We start from the raw sequence: 24,365 nt of genomic DNA, 5'->3' as shown, positions 1-24,365 counted from the left end.
GTGGAATAAACAACATTAATGTGCCTATTGAATGCGCCTCCCTGAGGAATATAATGTTGGTAGTACGTGAATGGTGCCTTTTAACTTTAATGCATCTTAATGTGAGACAGTTTGAAATATCAGACTAAATATCAAGGCCATATAGTGGCAATCAATAATCCAAATATTAAAACAGACCCGAGCAGAGAGTGGCACTGGGGCCAAGTGCAGCCCTTTGACTGTATTTATGTGGTCCTCCTGGAGTCAGAGTAAAACTATAAAACTGACGTTGTCTTGTGCATTGTTTTTTTGTGTGTTTATTTCAGGAGCACTTCTTGTCCCTTAAAATACATCAGAATTGACAGTAGGTATTGAAATTTATGAGACACATCGAGAATCTTTAAATGGAATGTGGTTTAAATTCAATAAAACACAACAAACCAACATTTTCTATGCATTTTCCAACTGTAATTTCATACTCATAATTTTATTTCTTATTCTCACCCTCGTCTCTCTGGGTTATTTTGGCTTCACTCAAACACTGCGTTTTCCTGACTGATGCTGCTGGTGGGCGGAGCCTCTCAGTGCAGCAGGAGGAGTGAGAGGTGCTGCGGTGCAGGTTGGGAACGATTCCCACACAAACTCAAATATATAGCGCGCCAGAAATCAAAATGCATTGGAGCTCAAGACTGAGATGTTGTCTTAAACTCCCCATGCTATTAGAGTGAAATTTGAATTGAAATCTACAGCTCTGGTTTCTGTGCCAAGAGCAATGCATTATGGGACTTGAAGCGTGGCCATTGAGAGCGCTTTTACTCGGCTGGCCATGACAGGCCAGAGTGATTTTAAAAGCCTTGAATGAGAAGAGAGAAAATGATACTCACATGGTCGTTGCATCCCTTGTTGTCCTCATATTTGGTCTGTATGTGGATGGAGAACTTGGGCAGGAAGGAGCACTGCAGGAGAAGAATCGACCACACAGTCAGAGATTTATTCAGCGGATTATTTATTTAGCGGGTTGTAGGTTCGGAGCATCACATTGAGACGATAGATGATTGACAGGATTCGTGTCTCTGTTTCGCCTCCCACGCCAGATAAGTAATAATGATGATTATCTGGCCGTCTGGATTTACAGCGGCTTCGGACCTGCTCCCTCCGAGCGCTTCATAGCTTCAAGCCAAGTTAGCTTGCCTTCATTAGCTCTTTAGCACATCAGTTTGATTAAATTAACACTTTCGGGTATTATACAACCAGGCAGGGATTACATAAGCAGGGTGTGTGTGTGTGTGTGTGTGTGTGTGCGTGAAGTGAAGCAGGAACATGACGCCATGGATCAATCGAGCCCAGAAGGAAAACAAAGTAAAAGTGAAAGAGCTTTGCGCCTGCAGCAAGAGCGGGATCTGCTCTCTTCTGTATTGTAAGTAAAACAAAGTCATTTTTACACATGATATTTCTCCTCTTTTGCATCATAACAAGACATTTTAGAAAGATTAAAAAGCCACGCAGAAATGCTGCAGAACCACTGACATATGTTCCTAATGCAATGGTTCAAAATGACCCCCTTTTTTTCCAGATGCTGATATTTGAAAGCCCTCCGCCTGCCGCCGTGTGTCATGTGCTCCAGGGTGAGCAGATTAGCCTGTCTAACGTCGGAGGAAATCATTAGTTCTGTGTGTCAGCTCCAGTCAATTGTCCAGGTTTAGCTCAGGGAGCTGCAGGGTTCCTGCATGCTGCAGCAGGGATGCAGCTGCTGAATCAGGCTGCCTGCCGTACTGCGGTGAGTCAGGCTTCCCTCCCAGTGCTATAGTTCTGAACATACAATTACAGTTCAGAGCAGACAGGACCTGAGAGGCGCATGGCATGAATAAAAAACAAGAATTCTGATTTCAAGATTTTGTCTTTTGAGGGAGATGTGGAGGTGACCTGAAGCCAGACTGGGCTTCTGTTTACTCTCTGGATGAGGGGACATTAAGATACCCTGAAGAGGCCTGAAGGGAAAAGCTCTGGAAGTAACAATTATTAAAGTAAAACAGCATGTTCAAGGTCCAGCCCGGGGCCATTCAGGGCCCTTCATCATAGTTGCTAGCTAAAAAGGAGCACAATTAAGGGACATTATTCACAGTCACTGTTGAGAGCAAAACACTGGACACAAGAAAAACTTAAATTCTACTTCAAAAATTACATTACATAGAAGAGAATGGCGTGTAATAATACAATGGCATCATATTATTGAAATATTGATTTCATATTTAATATCATAAATGGGGAATATTTTTAAGAGGTGGTTTACTTGGTAACAGAATTATGGGTAAAATGTGTCACTGAAGACATGTTATTTATCACTAATCATTAAGGTTTTTTTCAACAGCTTTAATTTATAGTAGAGGGGCAAGAAATACTGTTAAAATGAGCATTAACCATTGTGAGACTCAACTGCTTTTGCAGTTTTTCTCTGTCCTAATGAGGGCCACATAAACAGGTGAAGGGCCGCATGTGGCCCCCAGGCCTCACGTTGCCCACATCTTCCTGTTTTGATCTTTTTGATCTTATTTTTCCTCTCATATGGTAACAATTTAGACATTTAAAACAAAAACAAAAAATGAAAATTGTGTGTGAGGTCATAGCTGCTCCAACACAGTCAGCAAATAAACAACGTCCTCTCCTCTAAATCTTCATGAACCACAAATGTCACTTCCATCAGGACGTTCCATGGATGCCATGGATGTAGCTCCCCGCTGAGTAGAAAAGCTCTTCATGTAATTGATGTGCAGTACACTCGAGTTGTGTTGTAATAAAAGGCTAGAAAAGCTAGCGTCGCTTGAATAAACAGTCAAAACATCCCACCTATAGGTGTGTGTGTCCGGCTCAGTGGCACTTACTGTGTATTCTGTCAGTGTTGGCCGCGGCAGCAGGCAGTAGATCAGACGCACACGGGTGGTGGAAGAGAACAAAGGGATAAAACAGCATGAGAGATCAGAGAAAATAAAGAGGAAAATGGATCATTACACCTCACTGATGTTATGCCACTTCCACGCGCGAGTCCATTTGGTGTCCTTGTCTAGCACACGGATAATGCATTTCAATATACATGAAACTACCCGTTTCTATGGATGATATGCAGCTCTGTTTAGTGATACTAGACACACTCCGATTTAAGTGGCTTCCTCTTCTGGATTTCCAATTTACAACAATGTCTCGGACATTTTAGCACCTTCTGAGTTGCATGTATTAGCCCCTATGCACCAGCCATGTTTCTGTAGTACAGCCCACACACCGCTCTTGTCAGTGTAGCATGTCACGACACAAGCCACTGATAAAAACAGTATGTTAGTTTGGAGTGAATAAACGTGTATTTTTCGGCGAGGCGTGCCAAGACTCGCTCTTCAGAGCATCTGAAGGTCGTCTGTCACGTGATGGCGTGGGAAGTGGAAGTCAGTCTCTGACTGTCAGACAGCTGGCAGGTCACATTAAAGCAATAAACGCTCTTCATATCAAATACCTTCAGGTGACCCTGGCATTGCCCTCTCAGAGATATAAACCCCAATTATTGCAATATTTGAATACTCAAATGTTGCCGAATTATCAAGACACACTTGTAGATAAACATGGAAGTCAATAAAGGAACCATCATTTGAAGGGATGTTTCCATACCAGAGGTTCCGCCATGACATCACCATGACAACAAGACGTTGCTCTGGTATACAAACATATTCTGAGGCACAAAGCTAATCCTTGACGTTGTTTTTACTATGCAAACCACATACTCTTCAGCTACCACTTAACAATATCTATTCATCTTTGAAATGATATAAACTTAATTTATGTAAATGTTCTGAAAGAAAATGCGCAAAATTGTCAGGGGACAGGGATGCAGGGAGTTTCCACTACTCTCAATGTATTTGAAATTCTTATAAAATTTAAATTCTTATACAAATATTTTTTAGAGCTTAAGTTTAAATAAGGTGATGTAAAAACTTGAATATAGCCACCATGGTGATTTATTGTGCTATTGTCGAACTGATGCAAAATAAACAATATTTTGTTGTTTAAATGTATGTATTCATTCAACTTGAAAAATGTGGCTTTTTGTGGCAAATATTCTTATACCATTGGGTTTAGCTAAACTGAGGTGCTGCCAATCCATGAATCCATTCAAATGAAGCGTAATAATTCCAAAGAAGTACCTGTGATGGTGTATGGGTAGTAATTCCAGGCCTTCTCTGTGATGTAAAATATCTTGGGCACCACGGCGCGGGCCCAGCTGGGAAGCTTGCTGGAAGACAATGAGACAGGACTGATGAAAAGCTCAAACCCAGGTGGAGGTGAAACCCTCCCCGTCTGAAAGTTAATGCAGTCTTCCTGTAAAGTCCCCCCGCTCCTACGGCGTGGCTCTTTAAATAGAGGCCGTGCGAGGCGGCCGACATGTCCTCGGCCGAACCAGATTACAGTCATTTCTTTTAGCTCCCCGGAGAAGGACGCAGGATGTACAGTGAACTAGTTATTACTCAGCGAGAACCCGAGGTGAGATGCTGATAGTTGCCGCCTGGACACTTCATCAAGCAGTCCATCAAAATGCAAATGGACTGAGGATGAGAAAAACCCAGGCAATACCTATTAACTCAAACACCGTGATTCGGACACCTTTAAAGGCTCTAAAATGTTCATGACTCGTAGCAACTGTAAGGACCTGCCCTGGAATGAGAAGCTGTAATGAAAATATGATGATTTAGAGTATCGAAAGGATTCAAGAGTCTCCCTGCCAACATCAGTATGGATTACTCAGCGCATTTTGGATAATACCCAGTTAAACCAGGCGAGGATTAGCTTTAATTCTGCACCATCATCCTCTCCCTCGCTTGTCAATTATCTGACAAGTGTAAAAGAAGCCACCGGGACACGAGAGAGAAGCTTTCGTCTCTTCACTGGGCCGAGAAATAGATCCGCTGGCTCTCGTGTCCTCATACGGCCCGAGCGGCGTCAGTTAAGTCACTTTTCACGTTCAAATTCCGCCTTCAATTTGAAGCCTTTTCACCCGGAGGTTCGATGGCGAGGGCGCCACGTTTCCTGAGACCAAGCCTCGGAGTGAGCTTCCACACAAACAGAAACCATTTCCCCTCCCCTCAAAGCCAACAGCCGTGCCTAGACTGTTCAAAGGCAGCAGGCTAAATGAACACCTTTATTTTCCTATTGTTGGAGCGGCAACCTCAGCTGCAAACTGAACTGACAGCCTCAAGCTCGCAATCTAAATGCTGTGATTTGTGAGATTTGCTTGGCTGCGGCGTGTTCCGCTCTCTCCAAGTCTGCTGGCACGGCGGCTAATGAATTTGAGCTGTTGCTGCCAGAGCAAAAAAAATATGTTTCCATTTGCATTTTGGACTGTTGTGCGCGCTCCTGCCAAGTCCAGACAGCGCCTTCACGTGCGCACCTTCCAACATTATAGTCATTAATGCAGCTAACAGCACCTCTTATTCTGCATTTTAGTGTCATTACCTTTGGTTCATCCTCACACCTTTGACAACAGAGGAGCTCGGTCCAAATCGATTGACTAGGTATTAAAGTTAGATGAGCTCAGACTCACTGGCAGGCAGACTTCTGACTGGAACAGGTGGTTAGCAGGCGGAAAAGGCTGGGCTGCTCGAATTAGCCGAGTTTCTGACCTCCTGCCCACATGCACCTGCACACACACACTCAGCCGCTCTTCACTGACACACACAACACGTTCCCAAAAGGCCCACTTATCTTTCCAGACGAGACGACAGCGCTGTCCCTCTTCTACTGAACATTCTGTCCTGCTAAAGTCCTGAGACTCGATTTTGAATGACTTGTGTAGTGGTGACTCCTGTTTAAGTCACACTATATTGCAGAGTTTCCATGACACTGTAGGATGTTACAGGCTATAGATGTTGTTGATGGAAGGGATGTGGCACAGTATCCTGGGGGCTGAGTGGCTTCTGAGGGCTGCACGTCTCCTAGCAACCTCAATTTAAATACCATTCTATTACTAGCACTCTTTAACAGGAACTAGTCGGAAGAGTATGTCACTATCCTTGGAGTTTGTTAAAGGCTTACTTTAGCTTATAGGATTGATACAGTTGCCCACCCACCGATTCCTCAGCCTTCCACATTGACTGTTGTTGCCTGTCAAACGCCTTTGTTGGTCTCAATATTCTAATATACAATTCAATTTTCAGCCAAAAGCTCCACTTAAAATGACTTTGCAGGCCCCAAGTTTGACCCGTGATCCTCAACATGTTGAACAGAACAGAGCGTGGGAATGGTTTATTTTCATCTAGAACGGGGGGTTCCAGTGTGTTTGGTCACATGCAAAAGACAGCACCCACTTTGTGTTTTTTTTTTATTTTTATGAAATCTTAACAATCAATAGGAAAAGGCAACATTTTGCTGATTCATTTTATGGAAGGTGTATTGTAACGTCTCAAAGAAAGACTGCCATTTAAGCAGAACAAGATTAGAAGCAGCTACAGATCAATTACAACCAGACTAAAATTCCATCAAATATATCTTTGCTGCCACTGGCTCTTTTGGAAAATGAACTTAATGAGTCTTTTCTTGTCAAATTCAAATCATAATTTTCACAGGTTGTAAAACATGAAAACGTACACCGAGCAGTTCCAATAGGCCCATTGTTGCTCCCTTTAGGTATGAAATTGTACCCGTCCGTTGCATGCGATGTTACCGTCACTGGTCACATGCTTCCATGTGTTCTTTACGTTGGTGTTGCTGTTCACAATATATCCACCAGGGGGAGCAGCCCACAGTTAAAAGTAAATGACAACACAAACTCCAAACAAATGTGGCGCAAGTATCGATAATGTATGTCTTGCACTAAGAGGAAAACAGAGGCAGCATTTTAGGTGGCAGTGGTTGCTGAGGCCATTAAATGTACCGCAACTGGGGGTTAGAGAATTTCCACTACTGTTATGTCTTCTTCGTGTCTCATTAGAGCTACATATCGGGTCGTAAAAGCAACACTGTCCCCCATGGTTTCCGGTGGCACTGCTCTTTTTGGCCCATATCTGTAAGCTTTGTGGAAACATGCAGAAATATGGACTAACAGAAGGCTCCGTCTGTATCCGGATCTGGATGGAACGTTGAGCATAAATGGACTTTATGACTGTTATATATGTTACACACACCATGACTGTCTTTGATGATCATTTTCACAACCTGCTGTTGAATTAAGAGCCTTACACTCCTGCTGATGGAGCAGTGTGGCCCCGGGTTCATTTCTCTTTCAGCATTTCTGCATATTGAAAATGAAACCATAACACGAAAGGCAGCGAGATATCATCAACTTTTATCAACTTCAGCCCGTGCTGATGATGTCACCACATCCAGCCTGAATATTCCCCCATCTATAAAAGTTCTTGGCTCAATGCTGAGTCCAATCTGGCTAATAGAGCTCATAAGTTCCAAATGACATTACTTTCATCGGCAGTTTATTTATGCAGCTGGATTTATTTCAGCTTCGGGAACGTGGTGTGAACTTACTCGCACGTGCGAGGATAAATGAAGCCGGTGGACGAACCAACGCTGGAGTGAAAACAGAAGAATAAAAACACCTCGCTGGAAAGATAAATCACTGTGCGAGCGGAGAAAATTTGGCAATAAAAGTAGCCACAGAGAATGGTGTCCAGTTTGAGTGACACAATTAAGAAAGTAGGAAACATCAGGGTTGGTGAAAAATATATTCATAGCAACTCCAAAAAAAAAAAACAGCCGTAAGTGAAAAACTAGTCGATGTTTCAGGGCTTTGTTTAGATGCGACGGACTCGACAGTGCCCACGTGGTCGGGTCACCGGTGATCTGTTTGGAATGAATAGGGACTAAAATGTGTTTCTATCAATTTCCATCCACCACAGCAGGGAAAATGTGTTAAGAAGCTTGCCCAAGGACACAGGATGAAAGAGAAACCTTAAGAGTGTTTCTCATCAAAGCAATCGCAGAGTTAAAAACACCAAAACAAAAGGGGGTCCATTTCTAAGACATTTGCCGAAATGACTCGTTGAGCAATAAAAGTGTGCTTCATTACATAACCGGCCTCCGATCTCTGTGTTTGGGCCTCAAATTAAAACGGCGAGTAAATCATTATTCAATTTCACGGTCATCGGGTTCTAGAAAGCTGCGGACCTGCCGACGTTAGGCAGGAACAATCGCACCCCGACAGCTTGAGTGTGTTAATCTGAAGCTACACGGTGAAATTCCTTTGTGCATCTCCTCCAAAGGGACATCTACTATATGGCACAAAATTGTCTGCTTTACTGAACAAGCTTCGGTTGCAACTACAGATGAACCATAACATAACTATTCATATAATCTGATGTTTTACTTTTACTCTGTTCGGAGGAGCATCTTCAACTTACTTGTTGAGGTAGATTCGCTTCTCTGTGAATCGGCCTGGTCCGTGTTGCGGGTCCTCGTACTTCATATTCTCCAGCACCTCCACCCCTTCGCCGCGCTCGCTCTGCTCATGGCTGTGTTTGCTGATCATATACAGCTGACCGATGCGGTACTGAAAGACAAAGGTTTCTTGTGTCAGGAGATGATGTTCCACTGAGCACAACACCCTCAAGCAGTGGTTCATCTGTTTTCCAGCACTAAATATGGCAGAAAAACAGCCAAACATTTGCCTCAACATCAGGATGGACCAAGTGTTTTGAGACTAGCTTGCCACCGCAGCTGAAACACCAAAACACTGGCAGCACTTTCCCTCCCTGGACTTGTCCAACACCAATCTGCCTCAGAAAACGTCCAATAACCTTCTGTTTATTTATGCTGCCTGGATTAATTTCAGCTTGGAGGTGGGAACTTACTTGCAAGATAAATGAAGCAGGTGGACAGACCATTACTGGCGTGAATAATTGAGCAAATGAGATAAATAAAAACGCCTCAGTGGAAAGATTCATCAGAGTGCCAGAGGAGAAAATAAAAGAGGGTGTGAAAAAAAAACTTTTCTATGTCTGAGAATGGCAAAGTTTTCAGTCTATTTGATTTACTCTATTTGCTCGACCAGGCAAAGTATGACCGACATCGGTGTCAAAATAGCAGTATTTGAACTGGCATCTTCTAATTTTATATTGCTTTATTTACCTTTTTGGAGGGTCCCTTTTTAATTATAAATGAAGTCATCAACATTATGTATTGATATGCATTAGAATTGTGTGTGGTGCGGTCGCTGTATCGGACCGTCGTGGTGAAGATGGAGCTGAGTCACAAGATTTACCGATCGATCTACGTTCCCTCCCTCACCTATGGTCACGAGCTTTGGGTCTTGACCGAAAGGATGAGATCGCGGATACAAGTGGCTGAGATGAGTTTCCTCCGCAGGGTGGCTGGGCGCACCCTTAGAGATAGGGTGAGGAGTTCGGTCATCTGGGAGGAGCTCGGGGTGGAGCCGCTGCTCCTCCACATCGAGAGGAACCAGTTGAGATGGCTCGGGCATCTGATCCGGATGCCCCCTGGAGACCTCCCTAGGGAGGTGTTCCGGGCATGTCCTATCGGGAGGAGACCCCGGGGAAGACCCAGGACTCGCTGGAGAGATTATGTCCCCAGTCTGGCCTGGGATCCCCTGGAAAGAGCTGGAGGAGGTTTGTGCGGACCGGGAAGTTTGGGCTTCCCTGCTCCGAATGCTGCCTCCGCTACCCGACCCCGGATAAGCGGCAGAAGAAGGTGTGAAGGTGAAGGTAGAATTGCAAGATTAAAAAACACATTTATTAAACATTTCATTGATAATGAAAAACTTTATTATAAATAAAAATAACTTGTTTTTTTACCACGTTGTTTTTTGTCTTTGTTCTGCCACACATTTATTGATTTATACAATCTTTAAACTGCACCAAAAAAAAAAATCTAAGTTTTTTTTCTGTAGATTTAGAGCCTCATGGCTGCCCATAGATAAAGTGGCCCCACCCCCGGGGGAGGCTATTCTGAGCGAGGCTCAAGTAGAAGTCGGGGCATTGTTACAGTGATATCTTTGCACTGCTGTAAGGCTGAACAGTGAATTCATGGCAGGATTTTTTATACTCAATTTTGCACCTTCACCTCATGACCCCAGTTCAGCCCTGAACTCATTCCAAGCCTTTCAGTGTTACTGTAACCATAAAAATAACCCAGAAGTGACAATCCTCAGACGACAGCTCTGTGTTCACAGCACCTGAGCAAAAGAAGCCCAGAGGGATTAGGATCAGTCCGCGGCCCTCTGGCGAAGCCTTGTCCCGGGTCAAGACCGGACTGCGCAACAATAGTAACAGCAGCAGTCGAGTCCAGTGGGCTGACCCGGTCCCACGGCCCCCGGTGACACATTTGTCAACACCCTAAATCTTTCACTCAGCGCTGCATGACCCACTTGGCCATGTGGCAATGTCACTTCTGGTCTCTTTGACGGGCTGGGAGTCACGCGGCAACTATTTTCCACACATCTAGGAAACAACCAGCATTAGAGGCGCAGGGTGCTCCTGGATGGAGATTTCCAACTGGCCTATTTGCAGACTCGTGATCCGATACGACCCGTGTGGAATGTAAAGGGTCATTTAGGATTCAACTCCCCAACACACACACCAATAAAGCAAGTGTTTAGCAATTGGAAACTGACAAGGACTGTTTGGGATGTGGACTTGTGACGCTATACGACCAGCTACAAAAAGACAGGAATGGAAAGAGGAGAGTGCGCTCGGAAAAAAAAAAAGACGGGGAGGCTCAATGAAAAGACGTTTTCATCTCGCAATGTTTCCAAACAGAAATAGCAGAGTTTATCAACTACAGCTTATTGTAAAGGTAACCCAGGCTACTGCGCGGTTCAAACATGGTGAGTCCACCTGAGGCGACAAACAAATGCCAGGCTGCATCTTTTCAGTCTGTTTGTCAGCAGTGGGCTTTGTTCTCCCCTGCTTTTTGTGTTCAAACATTCACCTCGCGTTGTTTCTGCGGGCACTCAAGAACTGTCTGATAAATGAGAGGCTGTCTCCACTGTTCTCTCTGGAAACCTCCTCTAATGACGGGGGTGAGGAAGTGGCCCAGGTAAGAGGAGCCATGAATAATGGATATGTACTTCGCTCACATCTGAAGATAACTGAGGATTTGGGCAGGATTAGGAACTGAGGGGAACTTGTTGCCACCAGTCACACCATCATCACTCAAGTCTTACGACTGGAGGATTCGTACGAATGACTCATGGTTCGTGGGCTTTAGCATCCATCTCTCTTTGTCTACAGCTCAGTGCTGGCAGTGCAGGGTCATCGGTCACCCCCACTAGTCATCCTGGGAGAAGCGGGAGGACAGAAAATACAGGTCGCCACTCCATTAACCCACTCAGGCTAATGGATACTACAGAGTCACACAGTATTGGAGGAAATCTCTGGCATCCATTTGGGTTTCCTGACTTGAACCCTGAACCTTCTGTGGGTCGCCCCAAAAATGGCGACGCACGAACAAGCCAAACTAAGACTATCAATAAATCTACTGGTGAAATAGCCAATCACTTTTTAGGTTCTATATATTTTTAAAAGTTTTTAATTCACCCTTTAACTTGCCATATAATAATAAATCCACCTAAATAACACAGATTAATAAAGCATTTGAATTCATTTTGATATCGAAACATCCATGATGAAGGCGGCAAATTTAAAATAATTTCTTTCAATTTTTCACCCCCGATGAAGCAAAAAAATGCATTTAACTGATCCAGTTTTTCACAGCAGCGCATCCAGCTGCCACACAGTGTAACAGGAGGCTGAAGACAGTAACTGGTCTTCTCGCTGCAGTTCCAGCTCTCCATGTTATCACAACAGCAGGTGGCAGCTAGCTGTGGTCATTGTGCCGCGCCAAGGAGAGTGAGAGTGTGAACATAAGATAACAAAGTGCGCGCACGCACACATCCAGACCCTCGCTGGTGTGTGCCAAAGACAAAGCTGAGAACACTGCTAACATGTAATTAAAATTCAACCACAGACAGCGTAATTACGGCTCTGGGCACTTTGTTCCTTCAGACTGTGCGGCCGAGATAAATAGCTGCGGAGGCTTCATCTTGCCATTGGTGTGTGCAGTTCGTGTCACTTATGACAAAGACATCACAGCTGGCCACACAAAAGGTCACTTAAAACTAGTGTGGTCGTTCAGCTTCGGCTAAGGCATAATTAAAAGACATGAATTCATAATTATTCACCACTTTAAGCCTTGAAAAAGCTCCTGCATCTCATCGTTGACTGCGACTGCTACTGTAGACAAAGCTATGCTAGCGCCCGATGTACAGCAACTGCACGATCTAATAGTAAGACAGCACTTCACTACCCACAAAATTAGCTGAATTTTCTGTCTCTGTGTAGCTTGATGTTGCCAAATATCCTAACATCAGGTTTCCTTGAGGATTTTTTGTAAATCCCCCCAAGAACAATAGAGAAAAACATTGAAGCGGAGGGGAAAGTTTTCACTTTTACTGAATTGGTGACGATAAAAACGCTTGAACGTTTGAAGTAAACTTCTGTCCCGTTCCGCAGATGTCCTCATGCGGTCCGTCTCTTTATATGTCCGTCCAGAATGCGCGACTTGATTTACGCAAGCAACGGACATTACAATGTTTCCGTGGGAATTTTCAGTGAAAAACACGCCGACAACCATGTCCATGTCCATGATGCCACCGCAACCCTATGATAACATATGTGTTATCCGTTTGTTTTGATGTTTTGTTTAAAAGATTTCATCTTTAAAAAGAGATTTTTTTTTGAAGGAGTGGTGGCTCTCATTTAAGACAAGTGTTCACATAAGTTCATATAGTGTTCATACATTTCCTGAAAATGTAATAAAAAAAAACTATAATTATTTTTCAAGGTATTTAGAACAGACACAATAAGCGCTCTCAAAAAACTCCTTGGTGAAGGTAATACCTGGTCCTAATAGTGTCTTAATCTAAAATGAATCCATATATATATATATACACACACACACACACGTATATATATATATATATAGAGAGAGAGAGAGAGAGAGAGAGAGAGATTATTTACTGTCTGATGTGGGAATTGAACCCTTAATCTCTGTATAACGGGGATGTGTCTGTAGAGTATGAGGAATATGAGCTGAATCTCACCCAAAACTGAGTTATTCCGATATATATATTTATTCCATGGCCGTTGCACGTTTCCCGAAAATTTCACTGAAATCTGTTCATAACTTTTCAAGTCACTTTGAACCAGGCAAACCAATGCTGTCGATGTGTTTCATGTGAAATTTTATTTAAGTAGAAGAGGATTCTTTGTGAGGCGACTGAAAAACATGTCCATAATTTCAACCCACAGCCAGTTAAAAGTGTTTTGTCTTTTTGGCTGAAGCTTCACCCACGACAGGAAGACAGGACAAAGACTCCGGCACTAAAAGAGACGGTTTATTGACAAGCGTCAGACTCGGGGAAGCAACAGCCCTTCCAAAATCTCACTTCATTTCCAGGCGTAACCCCTCTTGATTAAACTTCACAGATGCACTGCAATATTCAAAAACCCCAAGACAGACACAGACTCCAATTTCACCCGAGCAAGCCAGGCGACGTGAAGCCTGCTGAGCTTGTTAAGAACTGAAGCGCAGCTCCAGGTCTGGCTGTTGCCACGGTGATGCTGTTTTCATCACGGGAACAAGAAAAAAAAAAGTCTTTAATTAGTCGTAATTAAATTGCCAGTTATATGCAGGGTTATTGAATCGATGGATTTCTCCCTGCTCACGCTGAGGAGCCAAAGTTTCAGACGCAGTGCTGATCCACTGTTGTGTTCCTGATCCAAACAATTGGCAGGGCTGGACTCAGGCTTCCTCTTGAATGAATGCAGCAGTGGAATGTACAAAACACATCCAAAACTAGGCTTACATGAGAAAATATATTGACTCAACCGCTACAACAGAGAGATAAAGAGGTGCTGAGTCCATTTTTTCAGGTCCCCAGCCATGAGCTGGAGAGCCAGCATGGCCATGACTTATTAATGCTGATCGCTGCATGAGGGAAAAAGCCCTCTCTGATTCCCCCTCCCCGTTTCTCTGCAGTGTCTGAGGTCACTGAACCAAACGTTACATAATTCCTCCATCATTCAGGTGTTCCCACTGCTTGCATCGACGCATTCCTGACTGCCAACTCAAGTGTTTGGTTCTACACAATATGAGCATGAAACCGAGGCGGAGGGGAGAAAATGGAACGGATTTTTCCACAGTAAGTAGCTGGAAAAACAACCACCGCAGAGCTTATTTGAAAAGGAAACCAAATACAAGACACCATAAGTCCTACTTACACAGACATGAAGCCCAGTGGTTAGCAGAGAGCGCTAACATGTTAGCACAGGGCTGATAAGTCTCTCATAAGCGGCGTAAAACTCTTGCAAAAGAGTGTTTTGTCAGGCCACACATCCCATTTGTCTCGCCTTTCAAGTCAAGTGACTTAACATGTATATATATTTTGAATGAACGGCGTGACAGTTGGCTGCCCGATGCGAGCATCAGCTAGCTTCTAGCTAGCTCCCGGCAACGAATCCGGTTGGTGTTTGAAAATAAAAGTTTGTCATGAGTGTTATTGTTTGTTTGATCGGCTGCTCTATTGAGCATCTTAACAACTGGAAACGGATACAACATCCGTGTTGTTGTTGTCAAAAAGTAGGGGAAAAAATCTGTTTAGGGGAATATATTCAGATTTCATATTGTCACAAAAAAATTGATATATTTGAGAATCATTTTTCCCGCAGCCCTACCATTTGGAGATGAGCCAAAGTTTCATTGTCCAAAAGCCAAAGAGGCTGCTACTAAAAATAATTGCAGAAAAAAATACTAAAATTGTAGAGACGTTCGGACCAAGTTGCATGAAATTGCCCCCCGAACATCATGTACCTCTGGGGCAAAAGCATCTACTTGAAGTTCTTTCACCTCAAAGTAACATTGCTTTTGCCTTTCTAATCTTATTTCTAGACTCATCTGATTAAATAGTGACGTTCACTCTGTTGCCTGCGCTGATCCTTTGCCTCTTCTTTGCTTCGTCTTCAGCTTCTATTGCTCGTATGGTGCAGTCTGAGGGGGCTTTGAAAAGCACACGCCTCTGAGCTTTGGAACGGAGGAGGCTTTAAAGCTGAAATATGAAACTGCCATTAAATAAATGATGGATTTTACTACAGATAAAATGAAACCAAGAGGCTTTATATCAAATGTTTTCTCTCCTCGCACAAACAAGTCTCCCTCCACGTTACGCAACATCTTTGTCCCATCTCCTGCACTCTGCAGTGTTTTGGTAAAAGTTGAATTTCAGGTTGCTCCGGGAAATCCATCTCATTTATTATGTATTAGCGACTGCTTGGTGCACTTAAGGCTTCTGCCGAGATGGAAGCTGACGGGGTGAAGTCAGTGAAGTAGCAGCGAGATAATGTGAATCACCTTTCTGTCTGCTGTCTTCCTTATTATTTTCCTTCTGCGACACCAGGAGAGACGTGCACGAGGGGGTAGCAGCTCAGGATAATGCAGACAAGGTGTCATAACAAAAGCCTTTAAAACCTAGACGTGTCGATGAGCCGCTGCTCAGCGGGTCTCGGTTCAGGTGAACCTTTGATCTGCAAATTCCTCTGATTTATACTAAAGGCTCCAGCAGTTTTCTCAGGTGAACAACAAAGTTTTATGTTTCCGAACTGAAGATGGGTGGATTTTACTGGTTGCCAACAGTCACCACCTTAAAGGTCCTCCTGTTTACCATCACTGTTTACCACACTCTGCCTTGGTCTGGACCTTGAGTGCACGATCTGGCTGAGACATTGTCACAATTGCTGCTCTGAAAGACAAACGGTCAAAAAACCCCAAACAAATAACTTCCATCTTTAGCCACAGGTGGGTCGCAGAGGCAGCAGCTTGACTCCAGTCAGTCCTGGGTCTAAACTAAGAAGCCCCAGTACTTACATAAACTGGCTTCTACTTGAAGCTTTTGACCCTAGAACAGGACTAGAAATCAACAGGTAAATGTGTGAAGTTTTGCCTTTTGGCTCTGTTCTTCTTCACCAGCACAGGAAAAAACACCAGCTCAGTTAAGTCAAACTACGTTTCAGAATCCTTTGAGCATTAAAGAAATAAAAAAAGCTACTGAACACACATTCTCTGTATGATCCACCCCTCCCCTCTTTAAAACACTGAAGAGCAAAACTTGATGATAAACACACACATAGATGTAATGTGAAAAGAACAACAACTCAGCTCACTTGTGGCCCTCACACACAGATTTGTATGGTTCGACCAACACCACATCCACGAGCGTGATCGGTTGCTATAGCAACCTCAGCGGCTCATCCTTGATTATAACTCTCTTTGATGGTGAAGTGGCTCTCGGTATTTGTACGTCGAGGCGTGTGTCTCTTTGTGATCACGACTCGTGTCCTGTTAGGTCACGCTGACGCATAAAGAGGAGCATGAATTAGCAGGCCGTCATTTCAGTGAAAACACGGCGTAGCAGCTGTTAAAATGCGGCGGAGAAAGTTCACCTCGTCCGACACAACAGATGGTGGCTGTTTGTGTAAATGTACTTTCATGAGTTTGCTTGTCTGGGCAAATGCGCCTCTGCTGCTTTTTAATTTTGAGGCGGTACATGCGCGGAATACACTCAAAACAAAAGGTCAAAGGTCGCTTGAGAGTAACAGCTGCAAAAGACGTAATGTACAGAGCTGTCACCTTGAGTAGCGCATCTATAAGGGTGAGAAATTTTTATTTTACAAGGCTCTCTCTTCTATTGAACATTTTTATGCGAGCCCCAGCAACATAGGGAGAGAGGCAGCACTCACCCTGGACGGAGGCCGGATCGCCACACAACTCATACAAAGAGAGAGCGCCTCACAATTGAACAATTTTCTTATATAATGTTGCTTTGTTTACACTGATAAATTGATATATGAGTGGAATAAGCAGGCTGATCACTCTTATTCACACATGATAAAGCTGTTTACAACGGATTGCCGACTCTTTCCAGCTGCTCCACGCATCCACTGACAGTGACGGTGCATCTTGTATTCCCCGGAGCTCTTCTCTTGTCATGTTTAGACAGGAAGTGGACAGACAGTGAGAGGGGAGACAGATGAATGACAGGTGGACAGACAAGTTTCCCTCAAGTAAACAGGTGGGAGATCTGTTTCAGGAACTTAAATCCACTGTTTGGTAGTCAAGAATAGGTTTGTTCTGATGTGATGCTCTGTTTGTTTGGAGGGTATCAAACTTTAAACTGATTGGTTGGTTTCTCTGCAGCTGTGTTGACATCATCGAAGAACCACCAACATCTGACAGCAGTATTCTGTATGAACTTCCTACCCACTACAGCAGACATGAAACTTTTCAGAATGAAACTCTCCAATGTCCCCTGTTAAGAGTCCCACAAGAAACCGTTGAGGAGCACCACTCACAAGAGACCAATGTTTGGCTTCTTAACTTTTAGGAGCATTGTCTAGACAGCATGAGTTCGTAATGCCGACAAAGTGAGCTCCAGATGCCACAACTCAGAAGCCTCGAGATCACATGACAGCAGTGTAGCACAAGTTGATTCCAACCCTTTCATCACATGTTCCACATTCTCTCATTCACACCCTGCTGCGTTCACAGACAGAAAATGAAAACCTTTCTGCATTTTTGATCGTCGATTGCTCCTCTGAGGACTGTAAAATGTACTTTGAATTTTTCATAACATCAAGCCTCCTAAGACACGTGGATTGGATGCTGATCTTCTTGCTACTCAGGAGAGACCAGCCGGCTGCCCCGAAGAAACCTGCTTGTGATTACACATCACAGCAACAGCACGAGCGGCGTACCACACTTTATTCATTCATGGAGTTGACCTCACTCTCCCACTACTTGTTCAGACCACATGATAAAAGGAATTCACAGGCAGTAATGGAGCTCTCACAACTAATAAAACAGAATACCTAATAACTAAAGAAACAACTTCTCTGGTGAAAATCATTGCAACATTTTGCACCACATTCTGGGCTGGTTGCGTTTGTTTTTCCTTCAGTGCCGCTCAACAGAAAGCCCTGAAACAAATTCTGCCTTGGATAATAGGGATGGGCGATAAGGACAAAAAAAGATATCGCGATAAATGTTGTGGTTTCCGTGATAACGATAATTATCACGATAAATACATTTTCAGTCTATTCCATGTGTTGGACACGACAGTCTCTCTTGAAACTGTTTTATGATCAAACTTATTAGTGGAGTTTGTCTCCAACATCATTTGTTTATGTTTTAGTATGTTTAAATACTTAAGTGTAGAGATGAGACTGCTCTGCCAGCTTTATTCAGGGGTTAAATTGAGCCGTCTGTCTGCTGTGTCTCATGTCTCTTAACAGTTGACTTGAACTATGGAGCAGTCTGGACACATTCCCTAGATGCTATTGAAGAAATATTAGAAATCATGTGAAGAAATGATCATTTAGTCATCTTCTATTCTCCAAATCATTACACAAACTGTCAGTCCTTTTTCTTGTGTGATGACAAACCTTTCCACAATCTCTCTCCTAAAATAGTTGTTTTTCATTTCCTTATAGAAGATTTCACTAATACTTGTAACTGTTGTAGAATTTGTTGACGGTCCCTAACTGATGCCGGGTCATAGCATTAGCGCTGCCTGTGAGAGTGTGTCCACGATCAGTGTACCCCAATGGGGACGCGGAAGAGGACGCCGCCAATACTGGAGCGGAGGTCCGTCCAATATCCAACTATTTTCACCACAGTGAGACCTGCATGTGTTCATGTGAACCAAGGCAGACGACTGCGTCAGAGAACCTATGAGGACCACTCCATTTAGTAAAATAAACACAGATCCAGAGACTCAGAGTCAGCCAGTGTTGTTATCAAAGGTTCCCTTTATTAAAAATAAGTTCAAAACTACGATCGTGGAACAAAGTCCACCACACTCTCCCCAGCTGTCACACGCCGATGTCGGCTGTCAAACGCTGCTGTGCTGGAAACAGTCTTGTCATGTACACATGTGCAAGTCCAATGCAGCGAGTGAGTTGCTTGTTATCGAATTTATCGTGAGATGCAGAATTGTCATCGTGGAGATTGTGTTTGGCGGTGAACGCACATCCCTATTGGATAGTAATAAAATTATTAAAACTAAAAGTAGAACTTCCTTCACAAACTCGATATGATACCTCTAAAAGCCTTTCAGAACCTTCCTCATGTCACAGTAACCCAGACATAAACAATCTCCTCAGGACTTTCATTTCTCACCTGTCCACTTGTCCTGCTGCCCCTCATGCTTAGCGGGGCCCCAAGTCCTCCAACCAACTGTTCCTGATCTTTATTTAGTCCACGTTTCCTTGCTATAAATAGAAAACTGTTGACCCTCCACACTTGTCGGGACATTAATACGATGACGTAGGGCTGGACGTTCCTGCTCGTGCACTCGACCTTGCCACACTTTTCTAAGAACTGAGCTACTCCTGCACATCCCCTCACAGTAACTCACAGATATTGGACACCTCTTTTGTTTCACAGAGGAAACAAAACAACAGAGGTAATGTCAGCTTGAAAGACTGAGGGGTGTGTAAATAAAAAGTATGACAGATCATTTCCGTGAAGGGCATTTGCCCTCATGAGCGTCAGGATCTTAAATACTGGATGTTTTTAGTGGATTTTTCATAAGCTTGTTTCACCCTCTGGCTCACAGGGGACGTCCATCACTGGAAAGCTCCCATATTTCAGTGTCACACATCCAAAACGTGAAACATTTTTCAGTTCTTGCAGCAGAGTTCAGAGGCGCCAGGGTGACTAACTCGTCCAGGATGTGACGCAGAGACAAACAGCAAGAGGCAGGCGCAGACTGCAGTCATGTACATGACATGTAAAAGCATCTCCACTCACAGCTTCTTGGCTCATCGCAGCTGAAAGCCTGAGAAATATGGAGGCAGGATTGCTGCACTCGTAACACTCGCATCCGAGGGAAACGGGGGGCTGATGTTATCAACCAATCAGAGCACATTCATGCCCTTCTACCGCCAGTGCTCCTCAGCTCATTACCCCAGTTCACTGCAGGACAACAGCTCTGAGCAGAGCAGAAAACGACACTTTCAACTAGAAGAAATAATTATTTCGGTTTTATGTATTATCTGAGTGTGAATTATCTTTTATTTTGAAAAACATTTTATTTTGAAAAATGGCTGGATGGTTGGTTAATCCTCAGTCACTTGAGAGCCAAATTGTAACCCTCACTCGCAAAATGAGTAGGAAACAGCCGTCTTTGGAAAGTTTCTTCACAAAGAGACAGGAAAACAGCCCACAACTTCCATGAAGAAGGAAGTTTTTAAGAGACAATAGAAGGAGTTGTACTTGAAATTTGGATTTGTCAAGCACACAAACATGCAGAGGCCTTATATGATGGTTCAATGTGGCGACTTCATCCCCGCGGGGCACGTTCAAATGGTCAAACGTAGACCGGTCCGCGGTGACACAAAGGTTGGGGTCCACTGATCTAAAGGACCAGTCACGATAGCTACAGAAGCTTTTGAAGTCCGATACACAAACTGGCACATTTCAGAAAAGCTGAATGAAAACGCATCTTTTCAATCCCACGCTCATTAAACCAGACACAAGAGGGGTTCAGGGTCATGAAAAGATCTGAGCTCCACTGATAATGAATCGCGAATAAAACTGTGTGATGATGCAAATGAAAGCTACAGGTCTTTTCTTTCTTGTGTGATGTTTATCTACTTCAGTGTAATTGATACAGAACCTGGATACGCAGGGAGGAGGGAATGGAAATGTGCTGGGGGAACAAGTTGTAAGGGATGATCCTGAGACTGAGACCGACTGAGCACTGAAGGTTTAGCGTCAAAGTCGGAGACTAGAAGAAAAGTTTCACCGGCTTCCCTGCGCGGGTGTGTTGCTGAGGTCTGGTGTCTGATCTCACTCAGCATGTTTCTCTCCATCTGCTGTACCGGCCAGGTCATCAAAGCTAGGAGCTCCTGAGGCGAGACGCAGGGAGCAGACGACTTGTTAGTCACATAAAAACTACAGGAGCTGAGTTCATTTTTCTTTGTTTTGCGTGGAGATGCTGGTCAGGCCCAGTGGGGGGGAACTCTCTGCAACTTCCAGAGTGTTTTGTCTTCACACTTCTTTAAAGGGAAAGCTAGATGGAGGCAGACATCATGGAGAGGGTTTACAGTTTGGTAGCCTCGGGACCTCATCTCAGTTGAGGCGCTCGGTTCAGTGTTCCATGGCTGGAATAGTTGGTGAGTGAAAGGGAATTTGGTTTTTCAGATCTATGCGAGGCCTTTTAACTATGCTGAGCAGTCGTGGATCAGTTTCTGTCCGAGTCCCTCCTGAGGATAAGGTGAGGAGCTTGACAACGAAGCAGACATTTGACCTCTTGGTCAAACTGTTCGCGGCATGAGGGGACTGGGGACGTCATCTCATGGATAAATGCAAGCCCTTTAGAGGAGTCGGAGCTTGTTTCTGGACATAAGGGATCTTTTAAAAATAAATGTTTAATAATGTTCCAGGGTGATGGAGAGTGTGAGAAAGAGGTGAAGAAGTGGGTGCAGGCAGGATGGAATCATTGGAGAAAAGTGTTGGTGTGATGTGAGACAAAAGGGCCTCGGCAAGGATGAAAAGGGAGGTCAGGCCAGCAATGTTGTATGGTTTGGAAACAGTGGCAGTGAGGAGAAGACAGGAGGCAGAGCTGGAGGTAGAAGAGATGAAGATGCTGAGGTTCTCTCTGAGAGTGAGCAGGATGGATAGGATCAGGAAGCAGTAGATCAGAGGGCCAGCACATGTCAGGTGTTTAGGAGACAAAGTCAGAGAAGCTAGATTTAGATGGTTTGGACATGTACAGAGGAGAGAGAGCCAGTACACTGGTAGGAAGATGTTGAGGTTGGAACTGCCAGGCAGAAGATGTAGAGGAAGGTCAAAGAGGAGGTTTATGGAGGTGGTGAAGGAGGACATGAGGTTTGTAGGATTGAGAGAAGAGGAAGCAGAGGACAGGGTGAAATGGAGGAAGATGATCCACTGTGGCGACCCCTGAAGGGAGACGGCGAAAGAGAAAGAACAAGAATGTTTTTCTTGTGTCCTTGACTTGAGTTCTGTTATTATTGAGACAACATAGTTTTCTAAGCCCCTACCACCCCCTTAAAAAAAAAAAAAACAACAGAATTGAAATCAAGAAATCGAACACGGCTCTTCTTCCAATCTAAAGCCACTTGGGTCGGACCTTCAATTTAGGCTTAATGTTCTCAGTATTGATCAGCATGATATTGGAAAACGGTGCATGAATCTGCTGTATGGATCTCCCAGTGTGAATCGTTCAATTTATCGCTCTCCATTCGCCTCAAACGCCAGCAGGAGAAATAGACACACTGTAAATCAGAGGAGCAGACGCTCTCGCTCAGGATTGTCTACCATAATTTAATCGGAAAATAAGAGCCATTTATTAATTGTTAACTGCCGGTTATTTACTCCATACAAGACCAGGTGGACTCCCAGAGGTTTGCTTCACAGACACAGTGGAGAGTCGTGATCCAACTCGTGGACATGGTCGCAGTGATGCAACATCACCCGTCCGCTCTCGCTGGGCAGCAAATATTAATCATTAACAATTGTTCCTCCATCATGCCAGCGGCAGCTCAATAAATCAGTGCAGCTTCAATTACTGCGGCTGCATCAACAGATGTATTGGCCTTTCACCGACCCCTGGCCTCCGCCGTCGCCACTGAGGATGAGCAGAAGATTCAATCCGCCTCCGGACTAAAGGTGATGAAGCAGCGTTCTGGTCATTACAAACATGGAACTCTCAGAAAGTACTTACAGGACCGGGAGGTGACGGCCATAAAGATACAAAATCAATAAGAACTGGACCCCCGCCTGCTGTTTTAAGCAAGACATGGACGACGCAATTTGGATTATTGACCATCGCTGTGGTTACACGCGCATTTACTGCGGCGCTTGTCAGCTGAGCATATGGTTTGGAAGTGACTGAAGGTTAAGGCTTTGTAAAGCGCAATAAATCTCTCCACAACATCCATTAGAGGAGCTGAACACACTCAGGGGCGCAGACACGTAGAAGCATCAAGGGCCCAGAACAGGGGCTCCGCGTTCAGAGTCGCTTCACATCAGCGCGATACGCCAAGGCAGGTGTCAGGGGCGATTTAAAAAACCCAAGTCGATAGGCTCGTGGGCGGTTCAAGACTAATCGATGCGATCAACCCGACGGTCCATAACGGCAAACAGCTGGCGCTGAAGCAACTCTCCATCAGGCTAATGTAAGCGCTGACAATGAATAAGATAATGGGATTCAGCGCCGCCTGCCAACTTCTGCCACCAAGTTTTCCGGGCCCCACACGAGCCGCTCATCTGCTCCGGTGCTGTCTTACACCGACCACCACAACACTCAGCGACATGGCTCCCTATTAAAAGCATAAGACAGTTGTTGTTATTGTGCTCCATTTCTCCAGCGGAGCTTGATATCACTGACCCACATCCGCAGCGCCCCCCTGTGGAAGCTGCAGAATAACCACTGGCACAAAGAGAAACTTCAATTGTCGTAATGGAGCGTTGTCCCTCAAACTGGAGGTCTTTTGCTTCAGAAGCTCGGGTGGTCAAGCGAAGAGGTGAAGCAGGAAGCAGACGCACACTTACCTCCTCCACTGTGAGGGGCATGCAGATGCGGTACTCCTTCATCAACATGGTCGCACAAGAGCGCTGGCGACAACAAGTCTTGAGGCGAAACTTCCGAGATTCAGGGTCCGATGATGACGCTGCAAGTCAATGACAGGTGATCGTTAGTGGCATGAGGCGAGGGGCCGGATCCACTCGGTCATCCTTCAGTCCTGCACCAGCCGCGCGATGCTCCACTGGACGCGGTTCTGACACCACGTGCGGAGGTCAAGGTGCTAATCCGTCGATGGCTCCCCCCTTTTTCTGTTTATCTCGTCAAGTTTCACTGGTAACTTCAAGACGGCAGAAACTGCAATATCAAGTGCGAGCGCGGTCCCCGGGAATTGGGTTCCAAATCGATCCCTGAATGATCTGCAGCAAAGCGTATGAAGCCGAATTCTCCCATTCACATCTCCAGCCGGAGTGTTTCACCTCAGCTCCGACCAATGACCATGAGCTCAAGACTGAAAATCGCGGCGCCAGTACGACCAGAGAGATAGAGGGAAGGCAGCGCCTTCATAATAAAAGCTCAGAAGATCGCGCTGGAGGATGCGCAAACTTCCATGTCTTTAATTCGCGGAGCCGTTCATCCAATATCGTCTATTGGTGTTTTGCTACAAACCTTTGTTTATTCCGAAACCCTTCTTATGTTCTGGCATTTAAAAACGGCCATTTAATTTGTTGGAAGGCACTTCCGGTTTACCCGCCTTCTTTCATGCCGCTTGTCCGTAGTAAAC

General features: G+C 44.5%; 1 protein-coding gene across 1 annotated transcript in view; it reads right to left on the bottom strand.

Moving 5' to 3' along the window:
- The window catches only part of pitpnc1a (phosphatidylinositol transfer protein cytoplasmic 1a), a 30,719-nt gene extending 6,643 nt beyond the window's left edge, over positions 1 to 24,076 (bottom strand). The window contains exons 1-5 of the mRNA XM_053850884.1: positions 23,611 to 24,076; positions 8,364 to 8,512; positions 4,164 to 4,252; positions 2,859 to 2,866; positions 864 to 935 (exon numbers count right to left, since the gene is read on the bottom strand). Of these exons, the coding sequence (XP_053706859.1) occupies positions 864 to 935; positions 2,859 to 2,866; positions 4,164 to 4,252; positions 8,364 to 8,512; positions 23,611 to 23,658 (366 nt within the window). The 5' untranslated portion in view covers positions 23,659 to 24,076. The remainder of the gene's footprint in view (positions 1 to 863; positions 936 to 2,858; positions 2,867 to 4,163; positions 4,253 to 8,363; positions 8,513 to 23,610) is intronic.
- Between the last annotated feature and the right edge of the window lie 289 nt (positions 24,077 to 24,365).

The sequence above is a fragment of the Synchiropus splendidus genome, chromosome 19, assembly GCF_027744825.2.
Source record: "Synchiropus splendidus isolate RoL2022-P1 chromosome 19, RoL_Sspl_1.0, whole genome shotgun sequence".
Taxonomy (NCBI): Eukaryota; Metazoa; Chordata; class Actinopteri; order Syngnathiformes; family Callionymidae; genus Synchiropus; species Synchiropus splendidus.
This window is presented reverse-complemented; position numbering and strand designations above follow the sequence as displayed.